The 25821-nt window shown below is 40.6% G+C and overlaps 1 protein-coding gene across 1 annotated transcript in view; it reads left to right on the top strand.

Annotated features, from left to right (window-relative positions):
- Positions 1 to 1192: 1192 nt before the first annotated feature.
- Positions 1193 to 25821, top strand: part of LOC144799537 (vomeronasal type-2 receptor 26-like) — a 47009-nt gene continuing 22380 nt past the window's right edge. The window contains exons 1-4 of the mRNA XM_078670904.1: positions 1193 to 1450; positions 2219 to 2326; positions 4034 to 4261; positions 15058 to 15181. Of these exons, the coding sequence (XP_078527030.1) occupies positions 1193 to 1450; positions 2219 to 2326; positions 4034 to 4261; positions 15058 to 15181 (718 nt within the window). The remainder of the gene's footprint in view (positions 1451 to 2218; positions 2327 to 4033; positions 4262 to 15057; positions 15182 to 25821) is intronic.

Raw genomic sequence — 25821 nt, 5'->3', positions numbered from 1 at the left:
ACCTCAGTGCATTGAAATTACCCTATTGGACTTACATCAGTTGTGACTACATAATAAACGGCTTAAATGGTTTCTTGACCAATAGACTTTAAGCCTTTTCCACTCTTTGAACAATTCCTAGATTCAATATTATCTCCTTTAGCCAAGAGTCTGTATATACGCTTTCATCCTGGGACCCTCCTAATAAGATTGTTTACTCACAAATGGCGTTAGGAACAAGATTCTAACGTTTGCCCAGAGTATTGCCTGAGTCATGCGAATGAGATACACATAATTTTTTTTGCCCCAAGTATCACAATTCCCGCTGCAAATGGATTTGCCCAATATGTCAAGACATGGGAACGATTAGACACTCGGTAGCCTTTAGTAACTTAAAAAGCAACACCTCTCCCAAAATTGTACTTTCAGTGAGTACGTTTTTACAGGCAATATGGCACAACAGAAACAAAGTTTTAAAAGCAGCTATTTAGTGTTTTTGCGCACTTTTTCATGTGATTTTTCCTATTTAATCATTTTAATTTTTTTAATATTTTGTATATGTTACCTTTTTTAAGATGTTAGTATTTAGTAGGATATTGCATTTGTAATTTCTGTCAGTGGCACATGATTGGCGGGTGTAATTTGCACTGACCTCTTTAGGGGTCAATTTGTACTAATACTGTTGCGGCTGTGCTAATGTCTTAAAATCACCTTGGATACTTCTATCGAAGTAGTACTCAGCTATGAAACTAGAGATCATGTTTCGCACAGCCAATACTATATACTAGGACAAAATCATAATATTCATATTTTTTTAGGGTCGAGATGAAGTATGAATTGAATTGATACAATATATTTGCTATTTTCATGTTCTATTTATTTTTTTCTGTGATATTTATTGTGTTTGTATATTTATTTGGTTTATGACAACCGAATGAAGTATTGTTACTACTACTAATTGCAAGTCTTTTTCCTACTGTTGACTGACTCTCATGCTAGGTTACAGTAAGGCTGCGTTTGGTTCGCGTGGCATTAAGTGCTGCTTCTGAGCATGAGGCACCACTAACAAAGTGCAAAGTAATAGGTTCAACTCATGAGGCAAGTTGGGATAGGTCTAAAGACTCTGAATATAACAAACATCTGCACTCATACAAGCCCTCTCTTCTACTTTCTCTGCAGTTTCAGTGTTACAACTTATGGTTGTGTTCAAGCCATGGCATTTGCCATTGATGAAATAAACCGGGAGCAGACTATCCTTCCAAACCTCACCCTGGGTATGCAGGTCTTTGACTCATGTTCTTCACACAAGAAGGCAATTGAGGGCACCTTGCAGATGTTGACAGGACAAGGGAGACCCACTCTGAACTACAGATGCAAAAGTCATTCACCGCTCACTGCCATTATTGGCGAGTCCAGTTCCACCATCTCAATGTCTATCGCCAGACTGTTAGGACTTTACAGATACCCACAGGTAAGACATGTGTGAGAGTAATGTGGCAACTTCAAGACACTACCTTTGCTGTTTCACAGCACTAAGTATGTCTATGTACTTGAGACGACTCAAAAGTCAGGGCAGGTAGGAATTGTGTTCCTGAGTTACTTTAGAAGGACAAACACAGTATGGGTGAATAAGATGTAAAAAACTAAGACTGCTGAGAATAATTAAACCTGATACAGCCATCAATTTTCACTTAAATATAGGACTGTGATCACATTTATAGAGGAGAGACTACAAACGTTAGGTGTACCCCAATTTAAGACTTAGAAGCAACTGAGGAATTTACATTTAGTCCTAATACCAAACTCAGGTGTATCCAGATATAAGATAAATATGCAGCTGATTATTACTTAGGCAAACTACACTAGTTATCAGTCCTAAATAGAGAAATCAAGATCCAGACATATGCTTTATCAACTTCTCATTGTCTCCTATACTGCCTTGTGAATTGTCATAGTTCAATTTCTTTCCATTACTTGCATCTACAAGTTTAAATTCATAAAGAAATTCTAACCTCACCCACATATTAAACCTGTTTGGAAACTGCCTTGTATACCACTTCTAATCTCTTGGTTTACTTCTACTTTAACACTTTATCTGTTGAGTTTCAGGACTCATACAATCCATTGTTTTTTATTTGCACATTGTACATATTGTTTTCTAATATGGTCTGTTCTGCGAATAAAAACAATGAATGAAATCAATATAATAAAATAATCATGGCTTAATCTCTCATTTTAGATCAGTTATGATTCAACCAGTCCTTTACTCAGCAACAAGTATGAGTTCCCTTCCTTCTTCCGAACAATCCCAAGTGATGACAGCCTGGCCCAGGGATTGGCAAAGCTGGTGGTGCACTTTGGTTGGACCTGGGTGGGCATTGTTTCAAATGAAGATGACTACGGAAGATTAGGTTCTCAGCGGCTCAAGGAGCAGCTACTGAAATATGGAGTTTGCTTCGCCTTTCATGAATCAATACCTATTGAACCTTCAACCATAAAGACCAGTCTCATTGTGGAGTCTATTGCAAACTCTTCAGCCAATGTTATTCTTGCATTTTGTTCAGGCTACATTTTGCTCCCAATAATAAGAGCATTGTCCCGAAAAAACATCAGAAGCAAGGTGTGGATTGCTAGTGAAGGGTGGGCAACTGCCCCAAGGCTAATAAGTAGCGAATTTGTCACTGTATTGAGTGACACTGTCGGTCTGACTGTCGAAGATGAGATAATCCCAGCATTCAAAGATTATCTCTTAAAAATTCATCCTTCAAACTACCCAAAGGACAGATTTGTTCAACAATTCTGGGAACTGGCAATGGGATGTCTCTGGCTCAGTCCTGGATCTAATATGACTCAGACAAATATGCAGTCTGTTGATGACACTGCCATTTGCACGGGTGAAGAGAAGCTTGAAAAATTCAAAGCAAAACATGAAAATGAGCCAGATCCACGAGTTTTCTATATGATTTACAATGCTGTTTACTCTGTGGCATATGCCCTAAAGAGCATTTTGTCTTGTGACCCGGGCTATGGACCATTTACCCTTAAAGCATGTGGGCAGCTTTTGGATTTTAAGCCATGGCAGGTATGTTTCTTTGAAAATTGTCTACAATCAAGAGTCTCAGGCGAGGCATACTTCTCCAATTTGTTCATGTAAAAGCAAGAAATATTTTGCATTGCTGGAATTTTTTGGGTCATCCTGTAGAGTGTTAGTGGCAGAACGAAAGCTTGGAAGCACAGATTGATCAGAGGGAGATACCACAGAGAGTGTCAAATGTGATGGGAGCATTGGGAAAATGCACACTGAAGTTATATATATTGGTTTATGCATGTGCTACAAATTAGTTGTGGGTATAACTGAAGTAATTTTCTCTTGAGAAATTACTTGGAATAATGTGTAATTATGTGAGAAGTGTAATCCAGCATTTAGCACTATTTTCTTATGGAAAAATACACCCTCACCATCAAAATAGGCGTGGGGGTGCAATTTGTGCAAAGAAAATCTAACACTTAATGCTAGAGGACACGAACAGTAGTAGCCAGCATCTGCTCTCTCAGGTTCGTTGTTTCTATGCTCCTGCTGCAGGATATTTGCCCCACATTACTCTTAATTACTCAAGCTGGTGTAATTGCGTAGTTTCACAACACAAGACTACTGCGCTATTAGTAACATTAGTACGGTTACTCCAGATTAACTACAATTTTGCCGAGGCCTACTACAGATTGTTTAAGAGAATGATCACTTAGTAAAAAGTTGACTTGGGCAGAATGCCGGTGCCTACATGAAGTTGGATACCAAAGAGATGGCTAGGCTTACTGTTATGAAATGGGCTATATGGGGTTTACAAATGCACTTGGTCTGAGTTTCATACATGTGATTGGTCTCCAAATGAATGCAGCACTTGCTTTAATAAGTCAAATTATGCCAGTAGTATTGTTGTAATGAGGTTCATGTGCTGATGTTTCTGTCTGGTCAATTAGAGGTTTGTGTGTATGGCTAACAAAGGTGTCCTGAGGATGGGTCATGATTAACCAATGTGTACATTAATATCTCCAGCTCTTCCATTACATGAAAGGCTTACGCTTCAAAAACAAGATGGGGGAAGAGATATTCTTCGATGAATATGGCAACCCTCCTGCAGCCTATGACATCATCAACTGGCAGCGCGGGCCCAATGGTACCATCCACTATGAGAGTGTTGGATCGTTTGACACAAGGCAGCAAAAGGGACAAGAGCTCTATATCAACAGCAGTGCATTATCATGGGCCAGGCAAGGGGAAGAGGTATGGTGCAGTTGTGCTCACAAATACAGACCATATTCTGTCAATATTCTGGAACTGTCTGTCACTGTCTTGAGCTAGTTTGAAACAAGAAACCACCCAATTCCATTTAAAGGGGTACCCCAGTCCTCTCTTTGTTTTTGTGATCAGACTAATGACACAATCATCTGCAGTCACCAATTCTATCCTCTCGATTTGGGTCAAAGGAGCAAATGGCTTTTGTCTATATTTCTGGTTATATTGAGGCTACACAAATCAAGAACCCTATTGGAAATTGAAGTAGTTATGGCCATGTAAATACATCTATTATCTAACACCCATGTGAATTCCGATATGTGTGGTGACTTATGTAATTGTACATATTAGATTTCTGAGTAATGCGGAGAAGGCACATGCGGTAATTGCCAGGTGTGATTAATATCACAGCCTTGCATTTTTTACCAAGGTCAAATTTGTCAGATAACATTTGTTGAGGTTCAATTGGATACAAATGTGTGAGTATTTTTTCATCACAGTACTTCCTTATGCATGGACGTGCATGGACGTCATTGGAATTAGTCATAGGTCGCAGCAGTGATCTCCAACTTGCTTCCTGCTACTCCTGGCCCTTCGCAAAAAAAGTGCCAGGAGTAGCAGGCAGCAAGTTAGCTGTCACAGCTGCGACCCTTTACCTCCATCCATGACTTTCTACTGTGGTAAACTTAATTATGGGATACCTCTAATTGGAAATGGGCCACACTTAGAATTGTTATACAATTATCAGTGTTTTTATATAATGGACTTTCACTTTGATTGCATAGTATTGGCAATATTTTTCGATGCTATTTACCTATCATTTCTGTACTTGTGTTTTTAAAAATTACTCTTGTTTTCATTTTATGTTTTATCATTGTAGGCTTTTATTTAGTATTTGGTAGAATTACTTTGCTTATTTACTTAAGTTATTACCTTTGTGTTTTTCTTTAATGGAAATGTATGCAAATATCATCGGTACTACATTTAGAATGCCATTGTATGTGTTTGTCTTATGCACACCATATGAGCATTAGTTACGTGATGAGATCCTGGCAAATTTTTACTTGGGCTGAAACATGTTGACACTCTAAGAGCCTCATTGGGGTTTCAGTTCCAACTGCCACATTACAATGCAGGTGGTCAAAACTGAAACCAGACGGTCATTCTTGCTGGATTCTGCTGGGCTCAAGGAGCCCTTCTGCCAGTCAGAGACCGGCACGTAATCCCAATGGACGGCCGTTCTGCCATTTAGATTATGATGCTCGGTTTACAACAGGCTTTCCATGCTGAGCTTTTCAAAATGGAAAGCCTGTCGCAAAGCGAGTTTCCCTGCGGCGTCTGGTTGGGGGGTCAAAGGGCCACCTATGGCGCCCTACTGTTAATCCCAAAAGGAAGCAACAATATCTAAACTGGTATTATTAAGGGAGTCAATTGAACAAGTACGTGCAATACATTACAAGGAAGGAAGAAGGGAGACTCTTGGTACGTTTTTGAAATGTGCACATGGCATCATATAATTAAAGTAAAAACAAAAATGGTACATTTGTAACAGCACTGTAGGCATAGAATGCATAGGCAGCCCGAATTGGACTTGGTGCACAATTGTGCACGTGAGACATAAAAGTGGCGACACAAGTGACAATGTGAAATCAGCGAAAGGCACACAGTGACAAAATTGTGAAGTATGTACAATGAACTTTGTGGTTCAGAGGAACGATTTACAATGATTAGGTAGGTAATAACTGAGCGATTGAATTGAACCACAAGAGGTTTTGCGCCGTTATTTGCGCTGAGGAGTCAACAACGTTTCGATCCTAGTGGAGCAGGATCATCTTCAGGATCGGGTTGCCGGATGGGCAGTGCTGAGGGTCAGGGAGGAAGGAGCAAGGTGGAGGGGAGTCCAACATATGGAATTTATCATCTGCTCATGGGTTTGCAACTCACTTCTAATTGCCTTACTTCTAATAAACCACCCCAAGACCTCTTCCTAATTTTGTGAATCTCTGAATTCAGCAAATGCCTCCAGGTTGAATTTTTAAACCATATGACAACCAGCATTCAGTGCATTTAATATATGGTCCACATGCCATGCATAGGGTGCTTTCACAAATTATTATTATGCATTTACATTGTCCCGATAGTCTAACTATTACCCAGTTCATAGTACTAAAGATATCAACCTCTGGCAGTTGGAAGACTGATTCTGCCATTGTACCCTTCATCTTCAAGCTCCAGTCCTCCGATTATCTACCATCTAGGAGTTAGCCTGTCTTTTGCAGCCTTGCTAAGAAGTTTCAAATGAAAGTGTCAATTTTCACCGCCCACTGATTCACTCACTTGGATGAAGGCTCCCACCTCCACCTCAGACCTGCCCAAAGAAACCCCAAAAAGGAGCCTGACCACGCTTTGGACTAGCACGGAGTGCATGCCTGACCTTAAGACGACTGACATTATCCCTCACCAGCAAAAGAGAGTAAGGCACTTAACTCTCTTTAGGTCCCCTACGCACTGGAAGGCGATACCTAGGACGCCAAAGCTGTCTTGCAGCCGGAAGGACGGGGCTCAGAACATCGGCTCCGTGGAAGATAACACTTGCGAGCCCTGGGTTCCCCTTGTTGAGCCCCGCACCCGAGGTGGGCAGACCTCCAGAGGGGATATCGAGAGGTGCTACCTGTTTTGCAGCGAGGGGTTTGCCCGAAGGGGGTGCCTTTTGGTTGCCTGACTCTGCAATTGCGGCGCCCGTGACCGAGCAGTGCTGCTATTTCTCACTGCTCACCGTGTGGACTCCTGGGGCATGGTGGCGTGTGGAGTGCCCTGGGCGTGGCAGCGCAACTTTAACCACGCGCCCCTGTTTGCTGCTGAGGAGCCCGTCATGGCGGCGGCTCGCAGACACGGAATCGAGCCTCCATTCACCAGACTTTGGGTCTCCCTAAAGTCTGCACGGCCCGCAAACTGTGCCACTGCACACTCCACAGCACCCGCCTCCCCCCGCGACGACAAATTGGCAAGAGTAAAACACTTAGGTGACCAGAGCGACCCCATCATGGCCAAAAATGATGACTTCTTCCCCCCCCCCGCTGAACTTTGACTTACTCTTCCCGTCCAGGAGTGCCCCTACCCTTGTGCGAACATCTGCAATTCTTTCTTGCCTCCCCGCTCTACTCCTCTCCACTTACCTGCTACTGACCTCTGCCCTCACCTTGTCCTGGCCCTAGGCCCCACTCTGCTTACCCATGAATTTTCCCTTGGCATGTGAGATCTAGCTATTTTGCCTGATGCCAAATGGAGCTACCTGGTTTAGCTATAGGGGAGAAAGGTCGGGGATTCCATCCTTGAACGTCACCTACCCAGTCGGTCTTCAGCCAGACTTCCTTTCATCTCTCCTGTCATCTCTTCCCCCATCCTCCCTCTATGTCTCTCCTCCGCCTTCTCCATGCTCGTTTTATGTTTCCCTTGAGACCTAGCTATTTGGCCAAAGCCCAGTGGAGCTACCTGATAGCTATAGAGGAGATGGGTTTCGGGACTCCCCCTCGACCTTCACCTACCCAGACGGACTTTGGGCAGACCTTCCTTCGTCTTTCTGCTGTATCTCCCCTTACCCCCTTCCCCTCTATACTCCACTTATCTCATTCTCTATGATCTTGTAATTGTTTTTTTAGCAACTGTTGTATATTGAAACGGATGTAATCTTGTAATTCTGTTGAACCTCATGTAAAGCGCTCTGATACCTCCGGGTCTAGCCAGCGCTATATAAAACTCTTTAAATAAATAAATAAATAAATAAATAAAGTGCTGAAGTGCCTCCTTCTGGACTACTTGTCACACAGAAGGAATAGCCATTTTTGATATCACAGCTGCTTCCAGGTTATGGCTCTGAGATTAAGCATTCATAAAAAAATTGTTATATCAGGCCTAGGGCTTTGAGTGAACTAGGCTTTCTTAATGAGAGTGTTGGGTTGGTCTACCACAACGCGTTTTTTTAATTGATTAAGATCATAGTAATATGTCCTAAATATAGTGCTTATAAGCATTTGATTTTGTGAGCAGTTCTGTAAAGAGATACTAAAAATATTCCAGTAGCTGACGGGCTGCACTGTATCAAAACAGATTATTTTGACATCAGTAAAGCTTGTAAATACTTAGAAGAAATGTATGTGCCACTCTTTCAATTATGTTCTTGGAGCTGCAGGGGCTGGGATTCCCCTGCCTCATCAAGCTTTGTAAACAATGCCCCTCTTTGTCAAAATGTCTAGAGTTTTCCTTTTGTCCAGTGATTAATTTTATCCTGTGGTTGCATGTGTGCCACACTGGGACACATTTTTTTTGTCCAGCACTTATTTTACCTCATCAGACTTTGACCTACAGCAAAAAAGAGAAGAAACAAAAAAGGGGGAAGAAGGAGGAAGAGAGAGACAAAATAATATCACAAAAAAATAAAGCAAGGATGAAAAATAACATAACACAGTGAGCTGAAGGGAAAGGAAGTGTCTGTGGTGGATGAAAAAGACATGAGGTTGAATCAGAACAATGCAGCCTTGAAATTCAGTACCCTGACATTTGATTGTGCACTTCTTACGTCAAACTATGGGTCCCAACTCTTATTATTTTACAGATTAGACACTGCTTGTGTCTCGTATAGCCAAATTTTTACCTCAACACTATAATATGTCACAATTATGAGTCAGTGTCCATAATCGATGTGTTCACATGCCCAGTGGTGAAGATGCTACGAAACTGATAGTGAGAGGAGTGGCGCACAACTGAGAGTTGAATAGAGTCCTATGTGGTTTTTTATATATGGTTCGTTTGGTTTGATTAAGTTCTGGGTGCTCCGCCAAGTGACGTAATCGTCCGTATACGTCGAGATTAGTGACTGCTTGAGTGCGTTACATGGTAAGTAAACGCATCCTTGGAATTGGGCACACGCATCAGGTTCGTCATGTAAAGACAGACTCCATTGTTGATTATGATAATCGATTGTTTATTCAAAGATTGATCATATCATTATTTGCAAAAGTTCATCAATTTTTATGATCCAGTTTTCAAGTTAAACCATGAAGAAATCAATCCTCGTATTTTCAAACAAAATGCTCCAATGCATTTCGGGCTCGCGATGCCCTTTGTCAAGGAGCTCTGTGAACACAAAAACACGCTTTTACCATTCAAAACATTACAAAGATGGAGTTGCATAAACGAAGGAAGGCAGCACGCCCTTAAACTCATTGCACAATGCAATACGAGGAAATATCAAAAACAACTGAAGCCCGAGCCAGCACGCTCGCTTTTGGAACCGAAGAAATAGAACGCATTTACGCTCTTATCGATGAAGACCTAACTCAAACCACCTCAAGCCGCACAAAGGAACAATGTGTGAAACAAATACTCTATCTCTCAAAACAGAGAATTAATCAAAAACTTCACGCAAACACACTCATTTAATACCATCGAGCTCTGCGCATACCCCGAGGACTACAGATTACTTAAGCCATCACTTTGTAAAAATTCCAAACTTTTTCAGGACAGGTGGAACTCGATTCTAAACAAATGTAGCCTCGACCTAATCCTCCTTATTGTGGAAGAATTGTCCACTATCTTACTCGATTTAACAAAAGAAATTGCTGAGATAGAAAATGAACTAAAAGAATCCATCACACCAGAGGAACTAAGCAAAACTCTGGATGAGATCAACAAACAACTTGACAAACACACCAAGGAGATAAATGAGCGAAAAATTCGTAAATTTCACCAAGACACCATCGACTACAAATTAGGAGAGGTATATACGTGGGCAGATGTATATGCACAACGCCGTCGTAACAAACCATATAATCAAAACACAGACACGTCATCTTCAGGAAGTGAAAGCGCCAACTACCCTCCAAAAAAAAACACATTCGACACCACATCACCAAAAGCACCGCAAGATGCCAATCAGAAACATGGTCACCCTAACGATAGCCCTTCAACATCTGGGCATTTTTTAGAATCAGGACTGGACGTACCAGACGACCCCGGCGGGGAAAAAAATCAAGAAAAAGAAATGGAAGTAGTTCAATCCAAGAACACAAGGAAACCGAAGGTGGAAAAAGAATCGTTAGTGATTAACATCTCTGACACTGCTTTAACTGCACATGAAATCAAATTACTACAGAAAGGAACTTCATTCATTCCCACAACTTCGACGAATCTCCTTGAATTAGAATTAAGCACCTTCAAACTAACCCGAAAATTACGCTTAAGGCACTTTTTTGAAAACATACTTCCACCGTCCACTGACAAAAAACCTGATCAACTACTTGGTTTGAAGACAACCAGCACCTACATGCCGCCATGTAGCCACAAAAGCATTGATACATTTGAAACACTCGTAAAACAAGATATATCTAAAATCAATTATTCCAAACAAACAAAACAAAACATCACCATGAAGGACAAAGACACTTTGAAAAAAATCGCTAGCAACAAATTCATTAAATGCCTTAAAGCAGATAAAGGCGGCGCCCTAGTCGTCCTAAACACCAGCATGTATGAAGCAAAAATCAAAGAACACATCAATGACCCTGAAACATACATGCAACTACGAGGCAATCCAACTAACCAATACAAATTAGAACTAACAGACCTCGTCACTAAAGCACACGAGGACGGCATTATCGATGACCGCACTAAAAAATATCTCATTGTGGAACATCCACAAAGCCCGTCTATCACCATGCTTCCCAAAATCCACAAGAATTTGACGGACCCCCCGTTTCGACCAATTATGTCTACGAGAGGCTCCCTTCATGAGCCCACAGGAAAATTCTTAGATCGGCATCTACAGCCAATCGTAATGAACCTTAAGAGTTACATCAAAGACACCACGGAATTTCTTTAGAAACTTTCAGAATTAGACATATCTACGGATGAACATCTCATTCTATGTACTGCCGACGTCAAAAGCCTCTACACATCCATCCCCCACGGCGGTGGGATTGAGGCCATAGAAAAAGTCCTAGTGAACAGCAACATTACCAACTCCTTACAAACTTTCCTTATGGAACTGTTGATTTTTACACTGTATCACAGCTACTTCACATATGAAAAACAGTGGTATCTTCAAATGTCCGGGATGTCAATGGGCAACCCATATCTACGCCAACTCCAACTGGTCAGACAACTTAAAGCTATATGTTCGTTACATCGATGACTTATTTTTTATTTGGAAAAATACCCGAGAAAACCTTGAGTCAGCCCTCATTGACTTGAATACCAAGGATAATCGCATTAGCCTCACATGGAATATCAGTGAACACCAAATTACCTTTTTAGACGTTCTGGTTAAAACCACAGAGACAGGCTTTGAAACAGATCTTTTCCGCAAAGCTACGGATCGGAACAATACAGTACACTATACTAGTTTCCACCAACATTCCCGCAGAAGAAACTTAGCATTCAGTCAAATGCTAAGGATAAAACGAATTGTATCAAATCCTGAAACATGTACTAAGAAAATGGATGAAATGGCCATAAGATTCACCAAAAGAGGTTACCCAAAAGAACCAATAACTGAAGCCATCAAAAAAACATCTACAATCACACGACAAGAAACCACTAAAAGATCAAGGAAAGAAGAGGAGAAGAGAATGGTAGTAGTTTCCAAATACTCCACCTCCAGTAAAATATACAAAAACATCATCCTAAAACATTGGCGCATACTGTCATCTGAACCTGACTTTGGCAACTTGTTTGAAAGTCCCCCGATCTTCGCATATACCAGATCTGAAAATTTGAAAGAAATTTTGGCAAAAGAACCCATGCAACAACTCTCCCACACTGGCACACGTCCATGCCACAATTGTAATAGTTGTAACAACATTATTAAGGGAAACAGCATAAATCACCCAATGAGACGGTTCAAAATCAAACTGCACGTGGATGCGACTTGCGACTCAAGCAACTTGATCTATTTACTGAAATGCACTTGTGGCATGATATATGTGGGCAAAACTACCCGGAAAATTAAAATTCGTCTAAATGAACATAAATCAAACATCCGTACCAAGAATCAAAAATCCAGCATTGCAATGCATTTTAATGAATTCAACCACAACGTGGCTCAACTAAAATTTTTGGTACTTGAAGTTGTCTGCAAAAAGAAAGGAAAAGACAACAACAAAACACTCCTTCAGCGCAAGACATCATGGATTTATAGACTACAAGCGATGAAACCTTATGGTCTCAATGACCGAATCAAACTTAGCTGCTTTCTATAGTACCGTGACACGGTACCCATGTTTCACCATATATATTTTGTCTATTTTGCTTGGGTATTAATTGCGTATACTGTTTACATTTCACATGTTCCCCATACTCCTTTCCAATATGGCCGATATACCCACCGTTTAGACGTTTAGTCCTTCTATCATGTCTATGACCAAACCACGTGACCGCTACTACGCGTAGCCAAATCAGCCATCCTCACACCCTCAACTTCGCTAACACTCCGCAAGTCCCTCGCGACTGAGATGCGAAACTTCAAACTGATCCACCCTCTATCCCCAAGTAAGTTGGAGCTCTGACAAAGACCCGCGTTTTCAGCCCTTGTTACGCCGGGCCAACACTGTCTCTAACAGGTTGTTTAATCCTTTTTCCCATTTCCAGAGCCACACTACTTTCCATGATCCGGAAACGTAAGTGTTCCCCATGAACTTTGTTTTTCACCTTCCATTTTTTGTAAATTAAGCACCCACCATAGTCGTCACCACGAACCCACACACTGGTCTATAAGGTACACAGCCTTTTCGTTTATGCAACTCCAACTTTGTAATGTTTTGAATGGTAAAAGCGTGTTATTGTGTTCACAGAGCTCCTTGACAAAGGGCATCGCCAGCCCAAAATGCATTGGAGCATTTTCTTTGAAAATACGAGGATTGATTTCTTCATGGTTTAACTTGAAAACTGGATCATAAAAATTGATGAACTTTTGCAAATAATGATATGATCAATCTTTGAATAAACAATCGATTATCATAATTAACAATGGAGTCTGCCTTTACATGACGAACCTGATGCGTGTGCCCAATTCCAAGGATGCGTTTACTTACCATGTAACGCACTCAACCAGTCACATGCCCAATGGCACACATCTTCATAAACTAAAACATTTTGTGACTTCTATGCTTTTAGGTTTACTTTGTGTCCAGTATCTGGGTGTGTTTATGCCCTAGAGGAGTGTCCTAATGTACTGTTTTACTTGGGTAGAAAGTATGGTTTTCACATGGATGCAAATGTTGTGGAGTCAAATAGGGTTCCGGTATGGATACAAGAGTGCTTCTGGGAAATGTTTTTAATTTCATATCTTTATGCAAGGGAAGGGAATTTGAAATGCGCAATTGTAAGTAATGTATTATTCATTTTCAGCTCCTCCGCCAAGGTATGGGAGCATCACCCCACTGCTTTGCAGCAATGAAATAAAGGAAAAATGAATTGATAATCTCTCAAGGTTATTATCTTTTTAATTTTTCCCTGCTGTGGCAGATTTGCAGATGGGGCAGGGCGGCTCTGCTGACAGAGCAGTGGAAGAGTGGGTTGCACTCTGTTAAGTGCGCATTGACGTTTGGCCAGCTGTCTTGGGCCGGCCAAACATTCATGACCACTTTGCAGGTTCTCCACACAGGCTGCATTACAGCCTGCATGGAGATAATGCCCAGGCTCCCCTTCCCTGGCTGTGCTCCGAACCACACCCTGACCACCACGCGCCCTTCCCTGCTGCGCCCCGTCTGTGCCGACTGCTCCTAGTAATATTACGCATGTGGAAAAGACTTTCTATAAATGCACAGAAAAACATATTTTTCTACATGGAGGAAGCCCTGCTCTTCAGCTGCCCAACATTGTTGGGGTTGTTTTCTGCCCATTTCCGTTCTGCAAAGAGATTATACCTTAGACTTTACAGGAGTTAATTGGCAACCATTTCTAGGGTGGGAGCGTGTGAGGACAAGGTTTGAGAAAACCGAATAACCAAGTAAATTTCTGAGTATATACAAGGTTTGTGAGTGTTTATCAGTGCTTAATTTGAGCCAGTGTTTTCTGGTGCACAGCACCGGCACTTACTCATCAACAACTGCACTTTTCATGACACCAGTTAAGGACACATTAATTCATGGTAGAGACTGGGAGACTAAATGATTTTCCCAGAATCAAAGGATGTTGAGCTGATGCCGAGACTCAAACCTGGTTCCCCAGTTTTGAAGTCAGCAGCTCTAGCCATTACGCGATATCCTTCTTCCTGCTTTTCTGGTTAGTAGTTGGTTCTGTTTTAGGTGGTGCTAACAGGAGAAATGGGCTGGTGCAAGCTGCCTCCTGACAAGAGCCCCTGCACTTATTATTTTTTACCACTGGTGTTTACGAATGTGCGTGGAACGCCCACCCTGGAATGTAAACTTACACTCCTGAGAGTAGTCATTTCACTCAAGAATCCTTGTGTCATTAATCCTTTAACAAGTGTAACATCACCTTTTATGAATGCTATGTGTTTTTAGCATGTAACCAAAGTCTACATAGGGAACTAGTTCTGTGAATTGGGCCCATGCTGGATCTTCTTTGGTCTGTGTCATTCCCACTGATTAATGTAACAGGGTCACATGCTTAACACATAATGCACAAGAAAGGGAGTGACCTTTCTGTCCCCTCAGCAACTAGATGGTAGATAAAGTGAATGGGTTTATTCAGTCATGGATTTAAGGATTCTACATGTACACAGATGATAGCTCTGAATGTTTCTCTCCCTTTTTTCTCACCCTAAGGCTCCTCGTTCTGCTTGTAGTGAAAGCTGCATTCCTGGTTATTACAAGGCGGGACAGAGAGGGCAGCCAGTCTGCTGCTATGACTGCCTCCCATGCTCAGAAGGAGAGGTGTCCAAAGAAAGAGGTAGGACTGTGTATTTTGTAGCTCTGGCTACAAACGGCTTTAAAACTGTTTAGATCTCATTACATCAATTCTTTGAAAAAGTGCAGTAGGAACCACAGGGAGAGAGTGGACTGTTCTGTCAGTACCCTTCAGCTATTCGCTTTCCTATGTTGCATGGACACCACAAAATGGGCATAGGTTACCCAAAATATGAAGCAACAATGCACAATAAGGTGGTAATTTTATTATGATCCCGTGTGTATGTGAATTAATGGGCACATTAGAAACATATTGCAATAGAAGAAACGTCAAATTATAGAGAATTATTGGGTGCGTAATGTTAAAAAATCCCCTGGTCAGAAGCCAAAACTAATCTATCTATCTATCTATCTATCTATCTATCTATCTATCTATCTATCTATCTATCTATCTATCTATCTATCTATCTATCTATCTATCTATCTATCTATCTATCTATCTATCTATCTATCTATATTTCTATCTATTTTCATATATTTATGTTCTTTTTTTAAACATTTGAACTGTGGTTTAGAACAAAATCATTTAAAGTTCAGTATTGGGAAATGAACAGTTAAAATAGTCCACAGCGAACAAACAAGGTAAACAAAAATAAGAGCTGTATTTGACATGTTCATCCTTAGGAGGGTCTGGATGAAGTCTAAAAAAGGCAGCCTTCATCAGATGAGTGACAGGACAAAAGAGAAACTCAGGTGTTTGTGGCTTTTTTTAAATGTCTGCATTTCCTTGGAACGGATGCTTCAGAAATCTGCTTCAGTAGAAGAATCCTCTTGCCTATTTGGTGAAGTGCAGTGAAGTTACAAAATACCTCTGATAAAAGCCGTTTCTCATTATGCCCGGACTCATACTGAGTCAGAGGTTGCCACCTTTCGTATTACTAGATTCAAATCCTACCATGGTTATATAGATATCAGATCTTTGAATATTAACAGGCTCAGCATATACAGAGGCTTTATTTCTGATGGCCTCTGTTTAGGCCACCTTTCTGATTACAGTAGTGCTTTGAATTGCTACAAATTTTATTATGGTGTGAAGACATAATATCGATGTTTTATTATCGACCTACACTAATATCAAGTTTTAAATATCGTAGGGACAGAATATCGAAGTCAAGAATATCGGTGACCAGAATATCGACCTTAAGGTAAGTATTATTGTTTTTTTTATATTGAAGTAAGTAATGTCGAAGTAAGTAATATCATTAGCAAAAATATTGTTGTTAATAATATCGATATTTATATTAGTGTTATGTATTTTAGTATGTATTTTATATATATGTTTTAAAAAAAATGTGTAATGTTTTTTAATTATTTTTAAATATATGTATTACATGTTTATAAATTAGTAATTTCTTTTAAAGTACATTTTGTGTTTTAGTATCAGAGCAGATGGTGAGTTTATAAGGGAATAGGGTGGCAAGTAATTTAATCATATTTTGTATTGATTTTTATTGATTATTAATATATTGTTAATTAAATATTGGGTAAGCATTTTTTTAATTGATTACTTCATAATTCTATTAATTATAAATAATGTATTACTACTTTTTATTAATTGTTATTGTTAATTAATTTATTGTTAATTCATTATTATTGGTAAATAATTGGAATTTATTGATTCATTGATAATTAAATTAAATGTGGTATATGTTATGTGTAGTGGGTTGTGGGTTTATAGGGGAATAGGATGGGAAGTAATTTATTATAATTAAGTACATTTCAATGTTTATTCATTGGTATTGATTATTACTTTACTGTTTATTAATTATTAATTGGTAATTATTTTTTATTAATTCATAATTTAATTAATTGTGTTATTTTTTATGTGTAGCGGATTGTGCGTTCATGGGGATTAGGGTGGGAAGAAATTTGATGTTATTTAAGTACATATTTATTTAAGTTTTTGGGTATTTATTATTCATATTTTTGATAATTACTTATTAATATGTGTTTTTAATTATTGAATTAATAAGTATGTTAATGTAACCCCTGCGCTATCATACAATTTCCACACGGTTATACTCACTGGAGATGGAATAGTAATTTTTACCCTAATGCTATCCAACACTTTCCCTAATGTTGCACTCACTGGAGTGGGAATAGTAATTTTTACCCTTACGCTATCCAACAGTTTCCCTACTGTTGCACTCACTGGAGTGGGAATAGTCATTTTGACCCCTATGCTATCCACCACTTTTCCTGCTGTGGGACTCACTGGAGTGGGAATAGTATATTTTACCCGTACGCTATCCAACACTTTCCCTACTGTTGTACTCACTGGAGTGGCAATAGTAATTTTTACCCCTACGCTATCCAACACTTTCCCTACTGTTGCACTCACTGGAATAGGAATTGTAATTTTTACCCCTACACTATCCAACACTTTCCCTACTGTTGCACTCACTGGAGTGGTAATAATAATTTTTGCCCCTATGCTATCCAACACATTCCCTACTGTTGCACTCACTGGAGTGGGAATTGTAAGTTCTTCCCCTACGCTATCCAGCACTTTCCCTACTGTTGCAATCACTGGAGTGGTAATAGTAATTTTTACCCCTACGCTATCCAACACTTTCCCTACTGTTGTACTCACTGGAGTGGGAATAGTAATTTTAACCCCTACGCAATCCAACACTTTCCCTACTGTTGCACTCACTGGAGTGGGATTAGCAATGTTTACCCCTACGCTGTCCTACACTTTCCTTACTGTTGCACTCACTGGAGTGGGAATAGTAATTTTTACCCCTCCGCTATCCAACACTTTCCCTACTGTTGCGCTCACTGGAGTGGGAACAGTAATTTTTACCCCTACGCTATCCAACACTTTCCCTACTGTTGCACTCACTGGACTGGGAATTGTAATTTTTACCCCTACGCAATCCAACACTTTCCTTACTGTTGCACTCACTGGAGTGGGAATAGTAATTTTTACCCCTACGCTATCCAACACTTTCCCTACTGTTGCACTCACTGGACTGGGAATTGTAATTTTTACCCCTACACTATCCAACACTTTCCCTACTGTTGCACTCACTGGAGTGGTAATAATAATTTTTGTCCCTACGCTATCCAACACATTCCCTACTGTTGCACTCACTGGAGTGGGAATTGTAAGTTCTTCCCCTACGCTATCCAGCACTTTCCCTACTGTTGCAATCACTGGAGTGGTAATAGTATTTTTTACCCCTACGCTATCCAACACTTTCCCTACTGTTGTTCTCACTGGAGTGGGAATAGTAGTTTTAACCCCTACGCTATCCAACACTTCCCCTACTGTTGCACTCACTGGAGTGGGATTAGCAATTTTTACCCCTACGCTGTCCAACACTTTCCTTACTGTTGGACACACTGGAGTGGGAATAGTAATTTTTACCCCTATGCTATCCAACACTTTCCCTACTGTTGCACTCACTGAAGTGGGAATAGTAATTTTTGCCCCTACGCTATCCAACGCTTTCCCTACTGTTGCACTCATTGGAGTGGAAATTGTAATTTTTACCCCTACGCTATCCAGCATTTTCCCTACTGTTGCAATCACTGGGTGGTAATAGTAATTTTTACCCCTATGCTATCCAGCACTTTCCCTACTGTGGGACTCACTGGAGTGGGAATAGTATATTTTACCCGTACGCTATCCAACACTTTCCCTACTGTTGTACTCACTGGAGTGGCAATAGTAATTTTTACCCCTACGCTATCCAACACTTTCCCTACTGTTGCACTCACTGGAATGGGAATTGTAATTTTTACCCCTACACTATCCAACACTTTCCCTACTGTTGCACTCACTGGAGTGGTAATAATAATTTTTGCCCCTACGCTATCCAACACATTCCCTACTGTTGCACTCACTGGAGTGGGAATTGTAAGTTCTTTCCCTACGCTATCCAGCACTTTCCCTACTGTTGCAATCAATGGAGTGGTAATAGTAATTTTTACCCCTATGCTATCCAACACTTTCCCTACTGTTGTACTCACTGGACTGGGAATAGTAATTTTAACCCCTACGCAATCCAACACATTCCCTACTGTTGCACTCACTGGAGTGGGATTAGCAATTTTTACCCCTACGCTGTCCAACACTTTCCTTACTGTTGCACTCACTGGAGTGGGAATAGTAATTTTTACCCCTCCGCTATCCAACACTTTCCCTACTGTTGCACTCACTGAAGTGGGAATAGTAATTTTTACCCCTACGCTATCCAACACTTTCCCTACTGTTGCACTCACTGGAATGGGAATTGTAATTTTTACCCCTACACTTTCCCTACTGTTGCACTCACTGGAGTGGTAATAATAATTTTTGTCCCTACGCTATCCAACACATTCCCTACTGTTGCACTCACTGGAGTGGGAATTGTAAGTTCTTCCCCTACGCTATCCAGCACTTTCCCTACTGTTGCAATCACTGGAGTGGTAATAGTAATTTTTACCCCTACGCTATCCAACACTTTCCCTACTGTTGTTCTCACTGGAGTGGGAATAGTAATTTTAACCCCTACGCTATCCAACACTTCCCCTACTGTTGCACTCACTGGAGTGGGATTAGCAATTTTTACCCCTACTCTGTCCAACACTTTCCTTACTGTTGCACTCACTGGAGTGGGAATAGTAATTTTTACCCCTCCGCTATCCAACATTTTCCCTACTATTGCAATCACTGGAGTGGTAATAGTAATTTTTACCCCTATGCTATCCACCACCTTCCCTACTGTTGTACTCACTGGAGTGGGAATAGTAATTTTAACCCCTACGCTAACCAACTCTTTCCCTACTGTTGCACTCACTGAAGTGGGAATAGCAATTTTTTACCCCTACGCTATTCAACACTTTCTTTATTGTTGCACTCACTGGAGTGGGAATAGTAATTTTTAACCCTCCGCTGTCCAACACTTTCCCTACTGTTGCACTCACTGGAGTGGGAATAGTAATTTCTACCCCTATGCTATCCAACATTTTCCCTACTTCTGCACTGTTTGGAGTTGGAATAGTAATTGTATTCCCTCCACTTTCCAATATTTTTTGTAATATTTTAGTTACTGTAGTATATAATTAATTTATAAATATTAAAAATAATTGTCACTTTTTAAATTTGTTATATATATTTATTTAATTCTTACTTATATTATTGTTTTATGTGTAGAGATTTATTTGTAATTTATAAGATATTTTATAGCAATTTTTATAAGTTACTAAAATAATTATTAAAACATATTATTAAGTAATTTATTTTTACATTATAAATATTAGTTATAATTTTTTAACATTTAGACATATTTTTAACCATGTTTATCTTAATATATGTATTATTTACTTTATTTTACATTATTTTTGTAACGATATTTTTAACAGCGAGATTGTTTACATCAATATTATTTTTTCTATATATCTGTACTTACCTTAATGTAGATAGGATGTAGATATTCTTGACTTCGGTATTTTTGTATCAGTTTGGCTTTACAAGATAGTTCGATTGACCGGCCTCCAAGGCATTGTATGTCTGCGGCTTTGCATGTCCGTAGCTGTTTTTTTCTCAACAGCTCGCGGAGGACCATTTTCTGAATTTCTAAAAGTGAGGGGCAGATGCATAGGAGATGTAAAAGACTCTCTTCTCCTTGTCCGCACAGCCGGCATTCTTTTGTTAGCCATACATGTTTCCATTTTGGGGTTAAATGCTTTGTGGGGACTGACCCCAGCCGTAACATCGTCAAATAATGTTTTTAATGATGTGAAAAGTGTTCTAACAAATATGGTTGTAGTTTAAGCGTCTGATATGACCGAATCACTGCCCAAGCGTGATTTTTCGTTGAGAATGCAATTTTTGTCTATTAACTGCGAGATTTGTTTGGTTGCACTGTTTACTGAATTTTTTAAACCAAAATAAGAGTTGTTTGTATGCCATGCCTCTTCGAGGTGTAGGTCCTTAAGTGATTCTTTTAGAACCGTGGCAATGGAATTATTTAGACTCGCTTGCTTTTCGATTTCTTCCCGGCAAGAGTGAGCTAGTGTGTTATCTTCTGCTTCCCTCATCCGCCAATAGTATTTGAAAACCGCCCCTTGTCCGGCTGGTTTCTGGTTTTTAAGCCCGTATTCCAGTCTAAACTGGGCCTGAGAGATGTGCTGAGGGGTTGAGAACAAACTCTTGAAAAAGTGTGATTGGGCTTGGTTTAGGGCGGCTGTGTCTTTTGTGTACATTATTTCCGACCCATATGATATTGTTGGTATGAATTTTGCTGCGATTACCTTCAGCAGATGCCCTGTTGAGCAGCCTTTTTATTTCCTATGTACAGTTTTGAAGGCATGGAAAGTTGTTTTGCTTTCATTTTCTCTTGGTTCAGCTGTTGTTTAAAGTTGAGGTTTTGATCAAGTTGAAACCCTAGATATTTGTAAGACTCCACCTGGGATATTGGTTTGTCACCTAAGTTCCAGATGAATTTGCCTTTTGACCCTTTTTATATTGTTTTGAGAAGCACAGCACCTTGGATTTCTTGAGATTTATTGTTAATTGGGCTGCAATGGTATAGGCTCCTAGTTGTTATGCTGCGCCTGTCTCCTTTTTTTATTTGGACCCACGTATCTGAGTAAAGGTTGATAATTTCCTCCAGAAGTTTTGTTGGTGCCCCCAAGCTTTGAATGCTGCTTTGAGATGAATAAAGCAGGCATAGAGGGAACGGGATTTTGCCATGGCTTGATTGACTAGGAGTGTGACTGCGGAAATGTTAGTGAGGGTGCCCATTCCAGCCCGGAAACCAGTTTGCGTATTTGGCATCAAATTTGTGTGACTCACCAAGTCTTCTAAATCTGCCAGCAGGTTCGAGGCGTAAATCTTGGATTCAATGTAATGAGTGCAATCAATCTGTAGTTAGCTGGGTCTGAACGAGAGCCCGATTTATAGATGGGATTTAGGATGCTTCCTCTCCAGGATTCTGAAACCGTGCCTGATGATAGTACATGTGTGAATAGCAGAGTAAGGATATCGGACCTAAGTAAAGGGTTGTGCCGGATAGTGCGTTTGGCAATCCGTTGGGACCTAGAGCTCCCTCAGGCCTTAGATTTTTTATGATTTTAAGGACCTGCTCTTGTGAAATCTGTGGGGGGAGTTCTGGCAGTTCTATCTTTGATATGTTTTGAGCTATTCCTGCAGTAGAGGTTCCGTGATTTATAGCTCCTAAGGGTGGGGTATCGTTGTATGTTTGATCAATGTGTTCTTTCCAGGTGTCCTCCATTACGTCCAAGTTGAAATGTCGGTTCTTGATGTTTGATAGCTGGTTATTATATCCCAAAAGAGCTTGGAGTCTCTTTGTTTACTGGCATGGAGGAGTATTGCCCAGAGATGTTCTCTGAAGTCTTTCTTAGCCACCTTGGTGTCTCTTTTTAGGTATTTTCTTAATTTTGATATTAGTGAGAGAATGTCCTGAAGGGATTCTGGGTCTCGAGTTCACAATTGCCTTAGATGTTTATTCAGTTGATTTTTTTGTTTCCTTAGACTGTTGGTGAACCACCCTGCCCCTGCTGGTCTACCTGCTTTATGGCCGTTTCCTTGTTTTGAGAATTCTTTGTTTAGATCTTGAGCAAAAGATTCCCAGACCTTTAAACGTGATGGTTTGACTTTAAAACTCTCCAAAAGAGCACTTCATGTGGCCCAAGTCGCAAATCGGTCACAGTCTGACTTTCCCCACTTGGCCTCATTATATGATACAAGGGCAAATTACTTAATCTCCATGTTAGACCTGTGAGCCTTACGGTGGCCATTCCCCAAACCTTTTGCCTTTAACCCCCCTTTTTTTGCTTTTCTTGTTTCTGTTGCCTTATGACTCTGTGCACTTTACCACTGCTAAGCTGTGCTAAGGTGTTTGTGCTCTTTCCCATACACATGGTAGAATTGTCTTATACCCAATTGGCAATCTAGTTTACTTATTAGTCCCTAGTAAACTGGTACTGCATGTAGCCAGGGCCTGTTAATTAAATGCGGCTAGTGGTCCTGCATAACTGATTGTGTCATCCACTTTAGTACCCTTCTAAACATGTCTCATGCTTGCCAGTGCAGCCTGTGTGTGCCGTTTTAGACAGACATTTCAAGCTGGCAAGGCTATCTTTTTAAATGCATACTTCACCCCTAAGGCTATCCCTACACAGCCCAGAAGGCAGGATGCAGTGTATTGAAAAATTGAGACATGTACTTTTAAGTTTTGCTCAAAAATCAGTTTTTTACTACCTTAATGCCTACCTCTCACATAAGATAACATTTAATTACCGTATTACATTTAACAAGTGATAGCTTTCAATTGGTAGCAGTTGTACAGGCCAAGTTTGTTGTGTAAAGAATTGTAAGTAAAAGCCCTCTTAATTATTAAAGTTGAATTTCTAATCACAATTATGAAAATACCACTTATAGAAAGTTGCCATTTTTTTGTCCCAACCATTCGTTGTCTGATGCTTGTATCCTGAGTCACATGACTAGGCATGGTTGACAGTGGGTCTTTGTGTAATGGTATTGCTCCTAGACAGTGAGACAAAGAGATGCTTGGTTTTGGCTAAATTGGCTACTCGCAGTTAATGAGGGGTAGGAGCACATCACAATGGCCCTAACTGGGCTCTCTCACAATGGGTTTGACACTAGTGCATTGTGACCTCAGACAATCAGGGGCCAGGAAAGAAGGTCTGGAAATTATAGGAACCTTTGGGGGAGGAATCCTTTCAAACTTCCTCCTACTTCAGTGTGGACACCAGGTATAATTTTTGGACTGTAAATATTGCATCTCAGACATCCAATTCCAGTACACATCAGATCTGCCACCCCACCAAGTTAGGAGACACCAAGACCTACCGGAGCTGCACCATACCAATACCCGGGGTACTGGACCCCCTACAGCAGACAGCAAGATGAAGAATACCCTAGAGACTCCAATGATACCAGAAGCTATCCCCCATTGAGGGATGTCAAAACTCCAGAGATATATGCAATCAAGAAGAACTAGCTAATGTTAAGAACTGTGTGGTTTGTCAGGGAAAGAAAAAACTTTTCTTATGAAGGCCGTCACTCACCAACTCGGTTCATCATTGGGCCCCACCCGGTGGCACAGAGCGTGTCCCGGTGTGCTACGATGCCTGTTTACAGCAGAGCGGCTTTTTGAAGAGTGAGTGTGCTGTGATTGTGTAAGACTGTGAATTTAAAAACTGTCCTTGGGTCCCTTTACCCACGGGGTTTATTTAATAAGTGGGCCTTGGCAGTAATAAAAGCAAGGCGGATGTGTTTGGAGTTAGTAATGGTCTCCCACATCCATTGTGGTTGGCATGTTTCAGCCAGGCCTTGAAACTGATCTGACTTTCTTCAGGACTAATGTTCATAAAGATAAAGTGAGTGATCAAAAAATAAAATTAGGATGAACAATTATGTGCTGCACTCGCTAAGGTGCATTATAGGTAGATGGGTAATGCCCTCCCGAGATCAACTCTTTCAGTAATGACAGAGATCCAAAGCAACCAAGTAGGTCATAATGAAGGTCCAGACCTGTTACGAAAACGCACCAGCCAGACCCCTTTGTCAGATACTCATGAGGTTCAACTTGTCAATCACAAGGCCTGGCTAAAACATGTAAACAGGCGTCATAGCAGACCCGGGGCACGCTCAGTGCCACTGGGTGGGGCCCAATGAGGAAGCATGCTACCAACTAGGTTGGTGGGTGGGGGCCTTCATAAGAAAATGTTTTTCTTTCCCTGACAAACCACACATTTCTTTACATTAGCTGGTTAGACTTGATTGCATATATATTCCTCAGAGAAGGGAACTATTCTTCCTGTTCCTCTCTCTCTTGTTGATATTGAAGACTCCAGAGACCCACATCCTGAGTGGCTCAGCTGTCCCTGTATCTCCTCTCTAATTTGCCTGCTCCTGACTGCGAGGGCATCTCGAAGCACAATGCCTTGCTGACCTATATGCTCTTCACCAAGCCCCACTGGCACCAACAATGATGACTCAGCCATGCGCCCTTGGTCCTGCAACCCTTGCAGCCTCCTCCTCTCCTTCCAGAGGGACCCACCAGACTTACCACTAAGTCATCCTGTGCAGTGCCTGCCCAGTTGCCCCCCCTTCGTCATAGCTAACCAGATACTGACATCTTCAGCACCCTGCTACCTGCCAAATCCGGGACACTCCTCATCTTCTGCTGCTGGAACTTTGGACCTGGTCCTGCTGTCGACCAAAAAAGAGAAAGTGAACTTCATGAAAGTATTGCCTGATTTTATATGCATTTTTCTACTTTTCCCCATTGACTTCAATGGTGCGTAATTGCACTCAAAAGTGATATATTTTTCAAACGCTTAAAAATCGTAACTCCTAAAGTACTTACTGTAGATCAAAGTTCATGGTCTTAAAAAATACATACAAAATCTATTTTATTTTTATAAATTGGTCTTGGATTTATTCTTGAGTGTGTTTCTCATTTATTTTCTCTGTGAGTACAGGAAATGCTTAGCGCTACCCTCTGATAAGCCTACCTGCTCACCCACAAAATAAGCATAGTTGTATCTACTTTAACCTCTGTTTACCTGTGAGGGATCAACAGGACTCTCCACACAGTGTACTTCATTTTAGCACACTATATAGAGAGCCAACATTCTACA

The sequence above is a fragment of the Lissotriton helveticus genome, chromosome 12 (assembly GCF_964261635.1).
Source record: "Lissotriton helveticus chromosome 12, aLisHel1.1, whole genome shotgun sequence".
NCBI classification, from domain to species: Eukaryota; Metazoa; Chordata; class Amphibia; order Caudata; family Salamandridae; genus Lissotriton; species Lissotriton helveticus.
The sequence above is the reverse complement of the archived record's forward strand: the minus strand, read 5'-3'. Positions and strand labels throughout refer to the sequence as shown.